Source organism: Anthonomus grandis, chromosome 17 (assembly GCF_022605725.1).
Source record: "Anthonomus grandis grandis chromosome 17, icAntGran1.3, whole genome shotgun sequence".
Classification (NCBI taxonomy): Eukaryota; Metazoa; Arthropoda; class Insecta; order Coleoptera; family Curculionidae; genus Anthonomus; species Anthonomus grandis.
The window spans coordinates 5,300,449-5,321,896 of NC_065562.1; the positions used below are offsets into that span (position 1 = coordinate 5,300,449).

The window sequence follows — 21,448 nt, forward strand, 5'->3', positions numbered from 1 at the left end:
AGATCTAAAATTAAAGGGAAAAACCACAAACGTAAACATATTTAAGTAAAGTAAGTAGTCTAGAACCAAAGAAAATAATAGTAAACTATAGAAAATCCATCCCGTGTAAATTTTTTGACCACCTAAAAAGATCCCCGTTTTTCGAGCGAGGATTCATCGGTGAAATTACGTGTTGAAATCTGGCCGATCGCTTGGCTGTGTTGCAAAATCTAATTTGGCGGCTGCGACTCGGCTGATCAACACAATATTATTTTTGTTATTCGCTCTTGTGACGGACGTATCGATAGAGGTTATCAACACCGGCAAAGCTCTCCGTCGATTTTTGACAAAACTTATTAACAAATAATTCTGTTATTTTTTTTAAATTTTGCCAGTGGTTCTGTAATACATAATGTCGGGCAATGTATGCCAATATTACTGTAGGCGAACTAGAAGAGAGAATCCTACGTTAAAGATGTTTAAATTTCCTTATAAAAATCCAAGTATTTGCGAACGTTGGATTTTAAATTGCAGTAAGTCCTAGAGCTCTATAAACATACTCAACCTTAACAGTGCCTTAGTAAGTAAGTACAGGGTGTTCCATTTAAGAGGAAAAACGGCATATTTTTTCACTTTCCCGGTATATTTAAAAAAATTGAAGATAGCCAATCGACGTATTTTAACTCGGAGAATTTGAAAATCGTAATAAGAAAACAATTCCATAAAAAACAAAAAAGACTGACGACATTGTTTTCTTGTGGATTTTCAAATACGATTTTCAAATTCTCCGAGTTCGTCGATTGGCTATCTTCAATTTTGTAAATATAGGGAAAAAGTAAAAAATATGCCGTTTTTCCTCTTCAATGGAACACCTTGTACCTAAAGTTTGTTTCATGGGCCTTTAACTGTGGCTCCTAGAAGAGCCAGGTATAAATACGTGTATTTTTACGCAAAGTTACAGCTGAATACCTGTGAAATGAACATCACCTAGAATCTATATCTATCTCAAGTTTTAATTGGGAACTATTCGGCAATGAAAATTACAGTTAACCAAAAACTATAATTTTCTGACTTTTAGGTAAATGAAAAATGTGTAAGGTGGTAAAACTATGCGGTGATGTACAAAGTTAATTTTTGAATACTGAAAATTAGATTTAAAGAATAAAAATATATAATACCGGTTTAAATAGTCAAATTCCAAAACAATAATTACTTTGAGATAAAACCTTAAAAATAGTACCATAACAAATAATAATAGTTATTTATTAGAGTAAAATAGGCGTTTTAAAATTACTGCCTTCGCCAAAGCTCGTGTAGTAAACTTCATCATTTTACTCCCTATTAATCATTTTACTGCCTCATCTGTAAAAGTCAATAAAGTGAACTTTTGGTACACTTATGTTTTAAGTGGTCCTGAACAATAATCCAGTACCATTTTTCAAAAATAAATATCGCTAATACTACTCTCGATTTTTCGCACTTCAAACTTGAATACAGTAGGCCATGACCTGCCTTCTCTAAATGTCGAACTTGGCTCATAAGTGCTCATATAAGCTCCATTTTTGACCATCTATCCAACAAAAAAAAGTTTTTGAAAATTGGTCAAGAAACAAAAATTTTAGAGGGGTGGCTAACCTTTAAGTGGGGTACACTGTATAGACATAATTTAATATAAGCTAATGAGCATTAACTTCCTGTATAACCGGAAGTGCCACCAGCATAAAAATATTTAAGTCGTATGCCCCCCCATCCCTATCAACCCTATCAAATTACGAGATTTTATAATTTCTTGTTTTCGAAAACAATTCTTTTGTAAATGGTTTTCGACTACGTTCATCCAGGGACACGCTGTATTAAAAATGTGCATATTTTATTTGCAATTTTTTGTCAACCGCTCATTTTTTTAACTAGTTTGTGGATTTTTTAGGGAGAAAATTAAGAAAACAATACCCATTAATTGCATCAAAATTTATGTTTTTTTAAATCTGAGACACCCTGTATTCTCATATTTATGAAAAATCCTACAATTTGAGTTTAAACACTTAACTGTATCAATTATATAGCTGTAAATTAAAATAATTCGTATTTCTATTGTATTACATTATATATACAGGGTGTACAGTTGTATTAGATTATATAGATTATATGTATGTGATGTACATATAAGTATTAGAATAATTTGATATTTTTTCGTCTAAAAGTGTTAATTATTTGCGGATCCAAGATTTTAGTAATAAATGTCATAAAAATATGAATATGTACTATCTACATGTATATAAAAATCCAATTTTAGAATAACTTAAGCAGGAAGTATATTATACATATACTTAGTACATATACATATATTATGTAAGTACATACCTATATTATTAAAATTAGAAGTTTTTAAATTTTTGTTATAAAATATAGGCAATTATACACCAAAATTCAACCCGGCATTTTGTCCTGTTTAATTAGCTTTAAACCATAACTTTAAGTTTTTTCATAAAAATAATATAGGTACTAGTAATGTTTCTTTCATTTTGTTATTTAAAATGTTTGTGAGAATTATTTTCTATTAAAACATATTTCTCCACTTTGTTCCTAATTAACTTCAAATGTCAACTTTAAAGATTAAGGCCTTATCAATAATAATTCTGCGATGCGGTACAAATCAATGCAAAAAATGCCAAAAATTAAGTCTTTATAGATTTGGAATCGTTTTATTTTTCTAGGCACGTGCATTTTTTTTTTAATTTTAGCGTTTGAAATAATAATGGAAAAATTTTAATTTTAATGCGAACAAAACCAAAATGATGACTCAACAATTTTTCGCGATTTTTACAAATCTTTTCAATGCGATAATATGGTAGGTGTAATATTTTATGTAGTTTTACAGAGGCAAATAATGCAGGCGACAAAACCTTACTATATATTAAGGCAAGCAATTAGACCAAGCAATTTTATCTTAGTGTATCTAAATAAATAAGGCAAAAAACATAGTCACAAGTTTCTAATAATAAGTTAAATCAATATGTTAAGAATAAACTAAAAATTAATTAAAACATCCATTTTCCCAAAATTTAATTTTTGCGAATACCTCGTTCTGCCTTTATACGGCGCGGCGCGGCGCGAGAGAATTATTCACTAACAGATAAAATTTAAAATGTTATCAGTAATGGCAACGTCGCTTCGATTCTTACACGGTTAGCGCATAAAATATTCTTATTTAAGGAAGCATTGATGTCTGCTTGTCGGTTCACAGCTTGCCATTTACGTGGGTTATCTATTCGTTAGTATAATTATCTTTGCTAGAACCTACCTTCAATAATAAGCATTGTTTAAGGCTAAAGCTGTCTAAAAACTGAAAGCATTTAAAAAATACTGTAAAACAAACAACATATCTTAACCACACAAAATAAAGTATGGTTACAACAATATATTTGTAATAAAAGGTGAGGAACACGTTTAACCCACACAATTATACTAAATGAAAGTACAAAACAAATTTATTGACCTTTACGAAGATGTTGCGAAATGCTAGAATAATCTCTTGTACTGCTAATTTTGTAATGCGTTTTATTTTTTTATTTTCACAGGTATATTTTCACTAAAATGTCACCAATAACGAGACTACTCTTCCATCCAGACGATGATCGTCTATTAAAATACGAATATGATGACAATCAGAAAATTGAACCCACTTGGTATATACCTATAATTCCTATGGTGCTTGTTAATGGCGCCGATGGAATCGGTACTGGTTGGATGACGAGGATTCCAAATTACAATCCAAGAGACTTGGTTAAATGTATCCATGATATGTTGGAAGATCGTGAGCCTGCGGAATTATCTCCCTGGTAAGTTAAGCGCACATCTTTTTCCATTAAATATTTGACGTAAAGCGTGTATAATCGCGAAGTTAAGTGGGGACTACGAATAATATGTAACAGGGCTTTCCGTGTAAATGACGGAATCTTTCATTGTGGTGAAACAATTTTCTCGAAAATATCCCGCAATTTTTGCTCTCTTATGAATATTTCTTAAACAACCAAAATTTATTGGTTCATGATCAATATATCGCACATGTAATCCAAAAGTGTCACTATACAAAATATTTGCAAAATGTACTTTTTACAATAAAACTCTTCCGAACCACACCGGCAACAATGTCACTATACAAAATATCTTGAATAATTACATTAGAGTCCTCTGGATGGCGGTGTCATTATGGCTTACGCAATATTAATACGCTCGTGGCGGGCAATAGTGACATTTTTTGTTTAGTGACGGTTTAGCCAAACCCAAATTGAAATATATTACAAAACTTCATACAGTGACTAAACTTTTAAGCAAATTAGTTGTTCGGCGCGTCGTTCAACACGTCAAAATCGCAAAAGTTTTTAATTAAATAAACTTTACACAGAAAGATTAAAATTGTTCGATCGAAAAAAACAAGACATCAAAAGTCTTATTGAAAATTCCTTAATACTTCAATGCTATGTACACTCCTTTTATAATAATATTTTGTAATGATAATTACCCACTATATTTAATTTACCGAACGAAAATATTTTGTTTTTTCATAATGGAAGCTGTCCATATTTAAAGTTGTGTTTATGTTGTATTTACCAGGTTTTTGAATATTTTGTTTTAGGAATTAATTTTTTGTTTTTGCAGTTGTTTTTAGAGCCATTAATTTGGCTTTAGTGCCATTTCTGTAGCAGTGATGTAAACTTTTATTGGCACAGTGTAAATTTAACCGTAGTTTAAAATTTAAACGTAAACGACAGCTATTTTGTATGAATTTGAATGGAAAATAACAGTGATGGTTTAAATTTTAAGCTATGGTTAAGTTCGCGGTGCATAAGTAGTCATTTAGATGGTCGGTTTAAGTTAAGTTAGTAGTTAAGATAAAAAATATTTTTTAGAAGTACCTACCTACATCATTTTTTGTTCAAGCAGTTGTGTGTAAAAATAAATGTTTCATGTTTCATTTAATATAATAATATTATGCTTTTCTACATATTTCTATTTTTTTTTTTTAATTTTATGGTTTGAAAAATTTTGACAAATTCTAAAAATATTGCATATAATAAATGGAAAAGTGACACTATAAATCAAAAAACTAAAAAATAAACAAATAAAAGAATTTATTTTCCATTTCTGTTTAATAAAATGGTTAAAGCCAAAACATCGTTCACTGTGATAAAAAAATCGTTCATTTATTATCAATATAATCACCGTTATTTGTCTTTCCATTTTGCCGAAAACTTTAAACTGCTCTCCTGAAAAATTTAAATTTTTCGTATAGTGACACTTTTGGATTACATGTGCGATATAGTCGGCTCGTTTTACCCTAACACATAATGATTATCTCGGGGTATAAGTGGAGCGGTTAAACAATGAATTCCTTATCGCCGTATTATTCACATTTATATTGAGTACCAGTTTGGACGACTGTTACCAGCGGTTTAAAAACATTTTTGGTTTTTAATGTAACATTGGCTATTATTTTAAAGGGTACTAATATTCTTTTTAAAGGAAATGCTTTTTTATACTTAAATATTAATTGTTTTATTATTATTATTATTATTATTATTAATATTTATTAGTGTAACCTAATATTTATTATGATTTAATAAGGTAAAAAAGAGGTAGATTTGGGTTAAAAAAGGATTATAAATTCTGGAAAATGTACAAAACTCAAATACAGTGTCAAAAAAAATAGGTTAAGAGGATTATGTACCTGAATGTAATAATTTGCCTGATTGGACAAATAAATACTTTAATGGTCTATACTTACATTCTATTCCTTTTGGTATTTTGAAGTGATATCATCAGGCTATTATTTAAATTTACGATTTTTTGTGATTTTTTAATTTTTGAATTATGGATTCGCATGAAGACATAACGAGGTGAAGAAATAACAGGGAGCCATTGACATCTGTTTTGGCAGTAAAGAAGCGGACATGTGATGCATGCCAGATCTCAAGAAGCACTTTACATAAGATTTGCAATATGCACAAACAAGAAGTGGACAAACCAAATAAAAGAATACGTCGGCATCCAAAAAGTCTGGACTTACCCAAACAATTAAGAGCGAAATTAGAACCATTATTTATAACATGTATAAAAGTAAACATCACGTGACGATGGCTGCCATACTAAAAAAAATAAAGGACAAAGAACTTTGCGACATTAGTTTCATTAGTTTGGCAAAAGTTCTAAAGAATTGGGGATTTCGTTACAAAAAGACGAATAATCGTCTTTTTGTAACGAAATCGTGGATGCCGACGTATTCTTTTATTTGGTTTGTTCAGTTCTTGTTTGTGCATATTGCAAATCTTATGTAAAGTGCTTCTTGAGATCTGGCATGCATCACATGTCCGCTTCTTTGCGAACTGATACTGTGTGAACTTTGACTTGTAATGCCGATATTTTTGAACATTGGTTTGAAGAAAAACTCCTCAAACGGTTGGAAAATCCTTCTATTAAAGTCTTGGACAACGCCTCATACCATTCCAGAGTAGAAGAGAAATTTCCCACTAGCAGTTGGAAGAAAGAGGAAATAAAAACGTGGCTAGAGCAAAAAAATATTGCTCATGACGATATATTTTTAAAGGCTGATTTTAACTACTTCTAGCTTTCACAAACCACTCAAAACATGTTTTGTCTATAGCAAAACCTTCCTTTTTTAAAAAATCCTTCTTTTGATTTATATTAGTTCCTGATTGCCATTTACTCCTGATATCTTCCTTATTTTTGGCAATTTCAGCTGCTTGCGTTTTCCCAATATTAAACCTCTTTGCCAAATGACGAACTGAAACACTTTCTCTGTCTTATTAAACAAAGTTAGACAGTGTAGTTAACAACTTCCATCTTTTCCTTTAACGAGAGCATCATTTTTTTTGGTGCCATTTTACAGTTACAATAATAAAATATCCCAATCAACTACGAATTTGCCTGAACTGAAGATAAACCACAAGATTACATACTGGCTAGCCAACGAAATGCGTAAATGGGGAATCACCTAATATAAATCGGGGAGTTACCGAATTTTATGTATGTAGATATGTGCATTGCAATAAGCGGAACTTAAAATCGTCCGGGTATTAGAGTTTCGCTCCGCATCCGCTTATGGGAGATTTTTTGATCACATACAGAAAAATCTAGTGTCCGCGTCCGTTTATAAGAGCGTCCGCTTATCGGAATGCATTTAACAGTGAAAATGATATGCTGAAATTCGGTTCCAGGAACTTTGTCCGGTTAAAAAAGATAAAAGTCCGCTTATAGGAGCTGTCCGCAAGGAGAGCTTTCACTGTACATTTCAAAAGCTGTATTTATAATGTTACATTCGTGAGTCTTAAACTTAAGTGTGATTCAAATATGACATCCAGATCACGTTTTTTACTAAGCCCAGGAAGTCCCATTCCATAAATTATCAATGTCATTATAATATACATAATGACATTAATAATTTATGATAGTTTTGAAGGGTGGGTGCCGTGAGTCTATTGAAACCAAAGACCAATTTCCATTCTCTGTAACTTTGCTAAGATACTAGAAAAAAATCTTTATTTGCGCATTCAACCAGTCATTGGACAAACAAAGCCAAGTAGACATTATTGACCTGGATTTTTCTAAGGTTTTTGATCGATTGGATCATAGGCTTCTTTTAAAAAACTTGAAAGCTATTGTTTTTCACCTGATTTTAACTCCTTATGAGAAAATTATTTGTTAGGCAGAAAACAATATGTTTTTCACAGGGGCTTTCGTTCACATTAATATATTGCATCTTCGGGGGTGCCACAGGGGTCTAACTTGGAACCGGATTTAATTACTATCCTTATCAATAAGAAACTCCTATTTGCCGATGACCTTAAGATATTTTCTACTATCGTAAACATAAATGATTGTTATTCTTGCAGAGCAACTTGAATTTTATTGGTTTGTGGTGCACTAAAAACAAATTAAATCTTAATGTCTCAAAATGTAAAGTGCTTACTTTTTCACGGAAAAAATCCAATTGAATTTAAATATAGATATAGGATTTGGGTATACTCTTTGACCCTAAATTAACCTTTGTGGATCAGGCAGAGTCTGTCTCTGATCGCGCTGGTAGGGCACTGGGCTTTATAGTACGCAACTGTCGGGGTTTTAATAACATAGAAGCAATAAAAACATTATTTTTTAGCTTTGTACGTTCTAAACTTGAATACGCTTCTGTTATATAATTTTATTAAGTATCTAATGCTTTCAAGTTGATGGTTTTTAATGTGTTTTCAAGTGATGGTAACTGTATGTAATGTCAGCGTCGGACTGGTGGCATAAGGGCCTAGCGGGCAGAGACCTCAATAGGGCCCAGAAAACTGGGTATATAATCTACCCATGGAAAAAAAACAAATAAAAAGTTTAAATTATTATATATTAAAACAAAATCAAAGAACATATTCTATTATCTGCAGTATACTACTTAAAGCTACGTTAACAGAAATCAGGAACTCAAGCTCTAGTCCTATAAAATTATAACATAAAATGGCAAAAAAACAAAAAGTGAAATTTATAAAAACTTACTTATTAGATAAGAAGTTTTTTTTGCAACAGCGACGTAGAATTTGCAATTTCGTCAATTAAATGATCATAGTCTAAAGCTTCAAGCAAATCTGCTTCTGAACTTATTATTATAAAAGCTTCTACTAACTCTTGCCCTAAAAGGGACCTAAGACGATTTAAGACTAATTTTAATTTGGAGAAAACACGCTCACAAGCAACTTGCGTACAAGATAATGTCAAAAAACACTTGTATACTATATACAGATGACTATATGCTCCGACATGCAGACTATGTTCAAGAAGTTTTTTTAGACAACAATGTAAGCAACCTGCACAGTTTTTCTTTTGTGAAGTTGGAGAAGTTTTATTATCATCATCATCAGATTCGGATTCACTGTTTTCTATTTCTACATAAAATCCCTCTGGTAAGCATGACGAATCTTCTGTCAGGATTTTTAGATCCTTAAAATTTTTTGCAAAATTATTTAGTTCTGTTTTAATACAAGAAGTAGGTAATCCCGACAGTTTTGAAATTTCCTCAAAACGCTATTATCTAGACGATCAGTTTGTTTTATTAATTGCTCAAAATTTCGCGGATCAAAAAAGTAAAAAGAATCATAAATGGTTTTGTGCTTTTCAAATCTGTTTTCTAAACTTTGTGTTAACTGATTTATTATTGCTTTATATGTCACAATTTCAAAAGCTTTGTAAGGACCCAGCTCAGTAATTTTGGAAATTTCGTCGGAGGCATCTTCTCCAGGCATTTTTTTTACTTTTCTTGTTCTATGTACCGGAAAGTTCTCTTCAATAAGTATATCCTTTTTATATATATTATAAGTTTTTTTAAGTCAATAAATTTCTTAGTGTTATCATAATTTTTTTAAAATTATTAAACATTTTTTCTATTTCGGATTTTGCATTCATTATTCTTTTAAAAGCAACCTGAAAATTTAGTCCTGCGGTCCTGTAAATAATTTGATGCTGGGGTTAATATATTAAAAATTTGAAGAAATATTAAACTTAAAATTATAGTTTCAAAACTCGTCCATGTATTTAATAAAGAATTTGCCTCCGACGATGTTTTACCATCAAATTCATTTTCTTGATCGCAAGATATATATTTTTAAGCTTTTAGAGCAGGCTGGAGTATAGTTCACCGGATATATTTTGGTGCGATCCGAAAATTACTTCCAAAGCCCTTGCTTTGCTCCGCCAAGGGGTGTTACAAATCTTTTTTAAGGTTCTAAAATCATTACGTTGGTCTTTCCACACTAAATCACGCTTATAAGATTCAGAAAAAAAGACCGCAGTGCTATTAAGAAGACCAAACAAATTTTTACATTTAATTAAGCATTCTGTTGTATCACATACTACTAAATTTAGGATGTGGGCATAGCACCAAGTGTATACCGAATAATTAGCGTTATTTTTTATATGAGCCTGTAGTCCGTGGTATTGCCCAGACATGCTAGCGGCTCCGTCAAAGGAACAGCCAATAACATTAGCAATTTCCAAATTCATTAATTTAAATTCTTCATTTAAATTCAAAAAAACATTTCTTGCAATAATAGCACACTGTTCCCTTACACTTACTTCCTGAGTTGAATCAATTTGCACACTAAACTTTTTGGCCTTTTGAATTTCTAAAGATATTTCCTGTTTCAAAAAACTCACCAAGATAAGAATAACTTTGTTAACAAATGTTTTACTGATAAAAGTTAAATGAGACCCTCTACCTTGTTTGTTATCATGTTTTCGAGAAGAAATTTTATTGATATAGGTTTTCATAATATTGTCATATTTTGCTAGCAACAAACATAGTTCAAGAAAGTTGCCACGGTTGATTTTAAAATTCGTAGTAGCTAATGAGCTGCTATTTTCTTCTTTACCTCGATACGCAAGGTGTTGCTTAGAAATAAAAAGAATTATATCAATGATTCTTTTTACGATTTCTCTGTTATTAATTATTTCACTTTTTCTTTGATTAGCCAGATCAACATTTATTTTTACCTCGATATTCTGATTGCTTATTGCCCTAAAGTAGGCTTGCACAGATAAGGAATGACCGAGCGACTCTTTATGCTCTTTAACATGTTGAGTTGAATGCCGAAAGTCGCTCATTCCTTCTGAACTAAATGTTTGTCTATTTTTAACATCACTAAAAACCATGCAAATAGAGCAGAACAGCTTATTTAATTCCACAAAATAGGACAACCAGTTTCTAACAACGAGTTCCCCGTTTGGTCATTTTCTCTGGTATAATTTGGGATTAAACGGCAGCTTAGGATAATCGAAATAAGTGGGTTAATTTGGATGTTGTTTAACAAAATTTAGATTTCTTGTACTGTTGCGTGGGTAGGAGGAGAAAAAAATAGTATTACATTATTTGTCTTAGTTGAAATATCTGTTAATTCCATAGCGTCACATTTTCCAATAAATCCGATTCTGATTCCGAAGAGTTTGAAGACAACAAAGCCGAATCTTCTGATATTTTATAAGTCGAATCTGTTGGATCCTGAACATCAGGCTCCAAGGAACTACAGTTATTACCTTTGTCTGCAACTACACTGCTATGAATGATGACATTTTGGCTACTAGTAGGTAAAGGCTCTTTTAGATTCAAAAATGACGTGATCTTTATGGAGGATGCTGATGCAGTCTCCATAGCCTTTTTTCTTTTATTTTTTGTGAACCGGACAAAAAGTGCTTTTGCTTTTTTAGGGGTGGTTCGACTTCGGACAGTTTATCGTTCTTGCTAGACATTATTTTCTATCCTAAAAGCACTATGACCAGTGGCGGCTCGTGACATTTGACTATGGAGGGGCGCGCAAATCCAAATAAATATATACTTACTAATAAATAAAAAAATATAACTGGACGTACCTAAGTATATGTTATAATATGTGAGACATGACGGTTTGCAGTCATCATGGTACAATCACAAAAAGTTTGCACATAAATGTCTTAATTTGGCAATCAAAAATAAAGAACATTGTTACAAAACAATCGCATTTACACATCACGGAACCTCACACTAAAATATTTTTGCCACCTCTCTGCGGTTTTAAAAACAATAACAAGTAACTTTAAAACGTGAAGAAAAATTATACTTATTAATAAATGTTCAATAGGTACTTAAGCTACTTCTTTAAAGTAAAATCTGCTCGACGGTCTTTCATATTTATAAATCTTTCCATTACTTTTTCATCAAAATTGTTTATTTCCATCACTAAATTTCTATTGATGAACATCATGGCTAAAGCATTAAGTCTTTCATTAAGCATAGTACTTTGCAGGAAGGTTGAAAAATTGCGCTCGGCCTCTGCAGTTGTCATTGGGGTCGTCACAATGATATTTAATAATTTTATTGTTTTGCCAAGATTATTTTCTAAAATAAATGAAAGCAAGTTCATAGCTCCAATATTTTGTGAGAAATCTGGTCTTGAGTAAATGACTTCTAGTTCAGTTCTTAATCTAATTTTACATAACATGGGATAAAAAGTAACTACATTATCTAAAATATCCACTGGAAAGGTCTTGTTATATTTTGGATACGCTTCTTTATCGAACAAGTTAGCTGCTTGAAGATAATCTCGATAGGAAAATCTGTCCTTCGCTTGGGTAACAACTGTATCACATACCTCTTTTGCAATAATACTTCTCAAGTTATCGTCACTTCTTCTTCTGACACTTTCAAAGTTTAATTCTACATTAGCCTTAATATTATCGGTGTCGTTTCTTATTTTGGCAATGCTTGATTCAAATATCGACAGATCTTAGAGAGTAATATTTAAATCCGGTAAAGGTCTGCCTAAAGTCTTAATGTTTACTTTTTCTTCCAGTGAAAGATTTGAAAAATTACAGTTAATTAAAAAGCTTACACGATTCATTATTAAATTTCAATAATAATTATTGTATTGTTCACTCTCGAAATACTCAGACACACACAAACCACCGATCACGGAACCGATTAAAAACAAAATTTTGCCGAATAAACAACAAAAAATGTCTTCCTGCCGCCTGCGGTCCGATTTACAAAACATTAAAACAAAAGCCGAATCCACCATAAAACTGGGGCGCTAAATTTTTGCGCGCCTCGCTATCGGTAACGAGCGTGATAAAAGCTGAGAAGATGGGTCGTCGAGAGTAGCTTTTCGGTCAAATTATGGACGCGGATGTGAGCGCGCCCCACGACAAATAGAGGAAGATAGATGAGCTGTACCTTGCGCGAGACAGAGAGGGGTATATGTAGGATGCCAGGAGCACTTTGGTTGTTGATTTGAATATCGCATTATCTCCTATAGTACGGGCGCTTGTGTTAAACGTTTAAACGCGGGTTGATAAAAAATATATCTAATATAATTAATAATTACTGCACAGGAGTTTTAAATTTAAAATAAATTAATTTTTAATGAAATTACTGGGGGGGCGCGCGCCCTTGGGCTCCTATTAGCAAGCCGTCAATGATTATGACATTAACGATTAACACATACAAATCATTTAAATAGGCAAATAACACGTAATAGAAAAAAAAAACTTACTGACTTGCTTATGGTACACTGTACAGCAGATACACCGTCACACTTACACTAAACCTTCATAAAAATTATTAACAAAAAAATTTGCAAGGAGAACGTATTCAATGCGAACAGAAATAATTCTCAAACGTAGTGCATACGTTAACATACACACAAGTCGCCAGCAAGCGATCGCGGGGAATCCCTGGCAGGAGGCTGTGGATTCCCCGCGATTTTTTTCTCTTCTTCTTATTTTTTAATGGCTTATGCTTTAATGGTTACTCACTAGGGGCAATTTGCCAGTCTATGTGTAAACTTTTTACATTTCCATTTACATTTAGAAGGTGGGGGCCTCCTTATGGAGTTCAGAGACGTGCCGTGGTGCCGTATTGTAATTTTTTCTCAAAAACGAAGCGAGACACTAAAAAAAGTCAAGAGACCAGAAAGTTGTATTTTAGTGGGTTTTTTAAAATAAGTAAATAAAAACCGCAAAAAAGTTGCAGGGTGATATTTTTTTCTAAAAAAGACGAAATACTTGCTCTATTGGTACGCCCCTGGAAATTTCGGATCGAATTTAATTGCTTCAGTAGATGTCTGATAATGGTTTAAATAAACTGTAAAAAATTCAATGAAATCGACTAACGCATTTCTAAGTTATTAATAAAAAACTTAATTTTTGGAAAAAAGTTGACACCCTGTATCTCGGAAACGAAACATTTCCGGACCCATGTTCATATAAACTTTTTTTCTTATTTTGCTGAGCGGAATCTCCCCTAAGGTTTTGGCACCACAACTCTGAAACACCCTGTATACTAATGAAGTTTATATACATTGTCTTGTTTCATATCGGGATCACTATAAATAACCAAGAGACTTTTTAAATAACGATTTGCGTCAGAAAATGTACCATATGTTTTTAATAATGCAGAAAAAAGTTCTCCGGGAAAGAACTTTGCATAATTATCAAACTGTGAGAAATCTAAAAGGCTTAGAAATTTCAAACCAGAAATTTCACGAAACCTTTCCGTCACGTTTAAGATTATGACGTCTATAATTTCTATATATAAACGAGAATAGGTATTCTTTTTTTCTTCTCCATGGATTGAACCTAAACGCATTTTTTTATTATGAGGGTTAATAGTTTTATCAGAAACATATTTCTCCATTTTCTCCCAAATAATATTAAATTCATCTCTCATCTTCAACATGTGTAATTTGAAATCATTAATCTTTTTATTGCAGTAATTGATATAGGTGAGTTTTGTCTGTAAGGTTCTAAATAAACTTTCAAAAATACCAGAAGAAACTGTAAGGAAAAAATTAAAATCAAAATCTTTCAAAAGAGTTAAGAGACCTCTAGCACACATGGTGGCTTCGCAATCCCATTCTGTACTCTCGTTTTCAACAATCGTCTCAAAAAGTGATTCCAACTCTGGCTTATGTTCGTTTACTGTTTCTACTATCCGACTTTGAAAGTTCCATCTTGTAGGAGCAACGGAAGGTATTCCTTTCTTTACGAGGTTATCTAATGCATGAGTTCTTTTAGAAGATTTAGCAAAAAATACAGAAAAACTTGAGACGTTGGTGAAAAAACACCTTAACTTCCTTAATAAAACTAGCTGACTGACTTAAAACTAGATTTAGTTTGTGGGCGTAACAATAAATGAATGTAGCTGTTTTACAATGCTCACGAAGTTTTGCCTGTAGACCATTATGTTCCCCAGCCATTACTGCCGCCCCATAATATGTTTGAGCCACTAACTTTTTAGCACATTTAAAGACTTCTTATATTTTTAAGGTGTGTTCCAAAAGAGCACTTGCGGTCCTGTCGGCGCTCACGTCAGTGAAATTAATGAATGTTTCCTGGACAGTTCCGTCTTGTGATACGTATCGTAAAGTTGCTGACATTTGTGATTTCATACTTATATCAGATGCTACGTCCAAAATTAGGGCTACAAAAGAAGCTTTGGATATTTCTTCTTTAATTTTTTTTCTAATTACTTCGCCTACAGAAAGTATTAAATCATTTTGAATATTAGGTGAAAGACCACGAAACACAGTAGAGTTATCTAAATGAGTTTTAAGTAGATGGTCATTTCTTGCAATTTCATGTACGAATTCTACGAAATTGCCCCTATTTTTTGAATGTTCGCTTTCATCGTGACCTCTAAAAGAAAGACCCTGTTTCCCGAGTAGACAAGTCACGCTTTTAAGATGTCCCAAAATTTGTCTGTTTTGCCTTACCAATTCATTGTGTTTTTCAACGCTTAGTTAAGAATTCAATTCTTTGGTTTTTTCCAAATGTAATCAAAGCATATGATTGGCAGAGTTTTTATGCCTTTTTTGAGACCTATATTATTATTTAAGTCGTCGTATCCCGTGCTGGTCCATACATGTTTGTCGGTGGAGAATAATACACATGGCCAGCAAAACAGTTTGCTCAAACCTTTGCACCCACAAAGCGAATGTTCACTTTTATAAATAGTGTCACTAAAAGGTCTAACACACGATTTTAAATTTATGTTTATGTCTAATTTATGTCGCGGTGGACCATCTTCAATAATTTTCAATTTATCTGTGTAAGATAAACTACTAAAACCTGTACGAAGTACTTTTTCTAAGCCGCAATCACATAGGTCACTAGAAGCCGCCGTCACCATAGTAGAATAATAAAATAATTAAGCCAACACAACTCAGCGGTACAAAAAACAACAAAATGATGTGTTTACCAAATCGCATCAGCGAGTACTAAACGCCCTCTACAGAAAGGCGGGAGTTTATTGACATTTCCCGGCCACCGCGATGTTTCGGAACCTTATGAGATGCGTCACGAGCGCGAAACATCCCGTCGGTGGGGAGGTCGCTAGGAATTATTAATTTTGTAATGGGAATGTAGGTTAGAATAATTAGGAAAATTGTGTATATAAAATATATTTAAAAAATATTTAAAATTGTAATATGATATGGAATTTAGAATTTGGATAGGGGATGCGACACATCACCCGCATCCATGCACACTACGCCACTGCTCACAATATTGTGATTTATTTGTATGCTCTGGTGCTGAAGTTGTAAGAGCGTTTTTGGGATTATCCAATTAACTTTGCTGTTTGTATTGTTATGTTTTTTTTTCTCTCTTTGAGATTTAGGTATAAGGGTATTTATTTTGTTTGGGGTTTATAATTTGTGGTTGCTTATTTTTATAGAGGAAGCTTAAGATTGTTGCTTTAAATTGTTAAAATATAGTTTATACTATGATGTCGCTAGAATATTTTTGTTTTAATTTATGTATGTCTTTATTATATCTTAAAAATTGTTAAAACAGCTTTGTAACCTTTGGCTCTGTAAATGGCTTATACTGTTGGGCTGTACTGCTAAAAATAAAATAATAACAAATGTAATTAATATTTTTATATAACAAATATAAATATAAAAATTATTGAACAATAATTATGGGAAATATCGCATACAATTCTTCACAAAACGTTTTTCTATGATCCGCTCATTATTTATTTATCTTATGAAATTTCAATTTTGAAAATAGTATTATGAATTTTCAGGTATAAAAACTTTAAGGGAACAGTACAATTTTGTGGCGAGGGAAGATATTGCATAAGCGGCGAAATTGCGATCATCGATAATAACCGGGTAGAGATAACTGAACTTCCGATAGGTACTTGGACACAAAATTACAAAGAAAACGTTTTGGAACCTATGCTCAATGGTACTGACAAAATAAAACCAGTGATACAGGTAAAATATATATTGTTATTAATAAAGAAAACTACCACGGATTAACCTATAGTTTTATTATTATTAAGTCTTTAAGTTTTCTTATTCATAAACCTAAATTTTAGCAGTTATAATACGTGATATAATTAAATGATCAATTGACTTACCTTAAGGATAATTGATCTATATTATATGAGTATTGCCGTTCGAAGAATTACAATAACTACTTGTAGTCGCAATTTTTTCTCGGTCATCACGAATAATTTAAAGCAAATTCCCTTAGTACGTTCCATTTCCCTGCTTCCCATTCTAGCCCATATTTAGTCACCGCCACAACCAGTCTTCACTGCAATTTTGCTGAAAATTCTGGATCAACCTATTCGAGTGGGATAATGGTGTGGGTTTGTAATTCTTCGAACGGCAATACTCATATAATATAGATCAATTATCCTTAAGGTAAGTCAATTGATCATTTAATTATATTTCGTATTGCCGTTCTCGAATTACAATAACTACTTGTAGATGTGCAAAGATTAAGATCTAAAATTTTCTCCAAAAATATATTTGTAACAAAATAGAGTATTTGTAGAGAATATTTGTAACGAAATATAAATATAATATGAGGAATTTACTATATTAAATTAACCCAACAAAATATAAGCACCTAAGTACCTAAATCTATTATTTAGAATGCACTGTACCTAAGATCCTTTTAGCAAATGCTGCAGGATCTTCTGACAGGGGTCTATTGTAAAATCTCACAAATCTAACATGTAGATTTGTGTGTCCAACCCGCTCTAGATCTTATAACCTCAATAGAAACTCCTGCCCTATAGGCTGCCGAAGTGGCTGCATGACGAGTACTGTAACCCGAAAATTGAGCGGTATTAATGCCACTAGCTGCAAGAGTAAGCTTAATCCACTTGCTTAATATCTGTGCTGACATTAGATGAAAGGGTTTATTAACTGTTAGAATTAAGAAATCAGTGTCTGGGGGAAGATCCCTGGTTACCAGTATATATTGATCAATGACAGAGGCCAAGCAGAGAGAAGCATTTTCCTTAAAATATGTGATTATCAATACTATTTGAAAATTTTTATAAGATGAAGTTTTAAGTCTGCTGAATTTCTAATCGATCTGGAAATCTAATGATATTTTGTAAAGGTATACATGACAGAGTTTGAACCCCATGGCCCGTAACTAATGCTAATAATGTGGCGAGCTTCATTGTTAATTGAAGCCTAAAAATGTCAGACAAAAGATATAAACTGCATAGATGTAAAAGAACCGGATGTGGGATGTTTCTTCTTCTTCTTCCTCAATTACAATGGACTCGCGTCGTATTTCGACGGCCGCCCAATTTTGTTGTTTATTATGGACCTACAGTTTAATGTAGGTTCCGAACCACAAGTGCTTTGTTTTTTACAAGACAAACACAAACAACCATGCCCATGCCAGGATTCGAACCTGAGACCACACGATCGCATCGTGAACACTTTGCTCACGGTGCTACCGTGGGCAAAGTGTTCGGCCATTTTGAAATTGGGTGCTTAGAAAGTCCAAAACCAAATTTAATGAATATTGAAAAGGATTATGTTTTCTTGTACTGCAAGAATCCCACCATTTTCTTAAGTATGCAGTATACTGCTTTAAAGTAGATGTGCTGATTGAATATTTAATAGGCTGAAGTCCTATTGCTGGGACACCTCGTCTGTGAAAAGCATCCCGGATAAAATTCCAACCTCCAGGGAAAGGCTCTGCCAAAGTGGATGACAGTCTCTGAAAGGTGAAGAAAGTAAACTTTGATCTGGTATGAAAACTAAAGGTTTTGTTACAAGAAGTTTACGAAAGGTAGAGTGCCATGGCTGGGTATTCCAGCGAGAAACTACTACTATTCCCTGGGCTCCTTCAGCAGTGATGTTTTGTAAGCATTTTAATACAAAGCTAAATGGTGGGAAGGCATAGAAAAATTGACCTTTTCACGAAACAGTGAAAGCACTTACAGTGATAGAACGAGGATCTGTTGATCATGAGATATATCTAGTACACTTTGCATTTAACTGTGATGAAAATAGGTCAATAGTAGGCTTACCAAAACAATGACATATCTTTTGAAAAGCATGATTCGATAATTCATATTCTGTGTTAATTGAGGTCGACCGAGATTCCTTATCTGCATGGACATTATCTTTGTATCCGGTATTAACATACCGGGTGGCGCATCGAAAACGAAACAGAGCCAATTACGGGCAGTCCATTAACTTTTTAAAAAAACGCTCGGACCCGTCGATTTTATTTTCGAGGGGGACACTTAATAATCACGAAATCACTTTCCCACCTACAACCCCCTAAGCGGGGGTGGCACTACCCGTAAAATCTTAAATGGGAAGGGGGGTCGAGTGATACCTCATTGGAAAGGTCTTTTAATTCTCTTTACAAGGGTACTTGGTTTGACACAATTTAAGTAAGTGCTTTTTAAAATTTTCGCATTTAAACCTTAAAAGGTAATTTTCAATATTTTTACTTTATCATAGACTACTAAAGTTACTTTTAAGAAAAACTATGCCAGGCAGTAGGACAAAACCATCAAGTATCATTAAATTATGAGCCAAAAAATGAGATAGCTCTATCATATTACAGAATATTTTGACTTTAAGTCTAGTCATTCATAAATTATTGCAAAAATAGATTTAAAAAGAATTTGCTTAAGTGTTAGCTTATAATAAATGTTCAAAATGGCCACCTCCATACTCCATACAATAAAAAAGATTTTGCTCAAAGCGTTGTCGCACGTTCTGCAATACTTCAGGCGTGATTTGAAGATACTCATTTACAATTCTGCCTTGTAAATCTTCTAACGAAGTGGGTTCAGTCTTATAAACTTTGCTTTTTAAGTGACCCCAAAGAAAAACGTCTAGAGGTGATAAATCCGGCGATCGTGGAGGCCATTCAATAGCACCTCTTCTTCCAATCCATCGTCCTGGAAACGTCCGATCCAAATATTCTCACACGAATAACGTGTAATGTAGTGGGGCATCATCCTGCTGAAACATCAATCTATCCTCATCGTATCTGTCATTTTGAGTTTCAATTATAGCTGTCAATGCTGGATCAATGTCCTGTTGTAATAGCTCTAAGTACATTTCACCTGTTAGATTTCCAAGTAAAAAAAAATGGACCAACTAAATTATCACCAAAGATACCAGCCCAGACATTTAACTTTTGTGGGTATTGGGTGCGTACCTCACGATACACTCTAGGATTATTGTCGGACCAATATCGGCAGTTATGACGATTGACCAAGCCATTCAGGAAAAAAGAGCTTTCATCAGAGAAACACGTATTAAACAAAAAATTTGGGTCATTAATAATTCGTTCACTCATAATTTCACTAAATTGTGATCGCCGATCGAAATCATCTTTATTCAGCTCTTGCACAAGATGTATTTTGTACGGATTAAACTTATGAGCTTTTAGAGTTCTTTGGATACTACGTCGATTAATACCTGTGACAGTTTCCAATTGACGGGTACTTAATGTAGGATCTAGATTAATATGCCCTAGTACAGCCACTTCCATACCTTCATTCCTTACGGGATTTTCAATATTTCGTTTGCGATTCGCCACTGATCCAGTTTCTCGAAATTTGGAAACAAGCTCCAATACATACTTTCGCTGCACCTTGCTGTTTTCATGTCGCTCATTAAATAATTCCGCCGTTAATAGAACGGCGAAAGCACATTGATTATTTCCAAAAAATCAAAAAATAATTCAATTATTTCAACTCTTTCTGCCGTTGTATGCACCATTTTTATTTTTAAAAATAGGTATTACCTAAATAAACAAAGTCCCGCAGTATAAATCACCTTTTTAACAGTGTAGTACATTTAGAATAAATTGAGAATAATTCAATTTTTAGTTTTGGTCAACAAGAAAATTTTAGAAATATTTGTAAAATTTTTTGGCTGACCCGTTCTCTAGTTCATCCGTATTATTCTAATGATATTTATTACCTGTCGTAAATAAATTAATATTAATAACAACGTGGTCTGTGATTGAAATAGTGAACTAAAGCAAATTCTTTTTAAATGTATTTTTGCGATAATTTTTTAAATGTCTAGACTTAAGATCAAAATATTCTGTAATATGATAGAGCTATCTCATTTTTTGTCTCATAATTTCATAATACTTGATGGTTTTGTCCTAAGTACCTTTAGTAGTCTATGATAAAGTAAAAATATTGAAAATTATCTTTTAAGGTTTAAATGCGAAAATTTTAAAAAGACTTAAATTGCGTCAAAACCCTTGTAAAGAGAATTAAAAGATCTTTTCAATGAGGTATCACTCGACCCCCCTTCCCATTTAAGATTTTAGGGGTAGTGCCACTCCCGCTTAGGAGGTTGTAGGTGGGAAAGTGATTTTGTGATTATTAAGTGTCCGCCTCGAAAATAAAATCGACGGGTCCGAGCGTTTTTTTTTTTAAGTTAATAGACTGTCCGTAATTGGCTCTGTTTCGTTTTCGATGCGCCACCCGGTATAAGGCAACTACGAAAATATTTCTAGTTTCACACCACAGCCAAATTTGTCTCGTGATATAATTAAGATTTTTAACCCTTACACCTACGATTTATACAGGCTATGGCTGTCACATTGCCTACTCTAAGTAGAATGGAACAATTTGATA

General features: G+C 32.9%; 1 protein-coding gene across 3 annotated transcripts in view; it reads left to right on the top strand.

Annotated features, from left to right (window-relative positions):
• The window catches only part of LOC126746342 (DNA topoisomerase 2), a 229,390-nt gene that overhangs the window by 101,014 nt on the left and 106,928 nt on the right, over positions 1 to 21,448 (top strand). For all 3 annotated transcript variants that reach the window (XM_050454561.1, XM_050454562.1, XM_050454563.1), the window contains exons 12-13: positions 3,558 to 3,818; positions 16,592 to 16,784. In XM_050454561.1, coding sequence (XP_050310518.1) covers positions 3,558 to 3,818; positions 16,592 to 16,784 — 454 coding nt within the window. The remainder of the gene's footprint in view (positions 1 to 3,557; positions 3,819 to 16,591; positions 16,785 to 21,448) is intronic.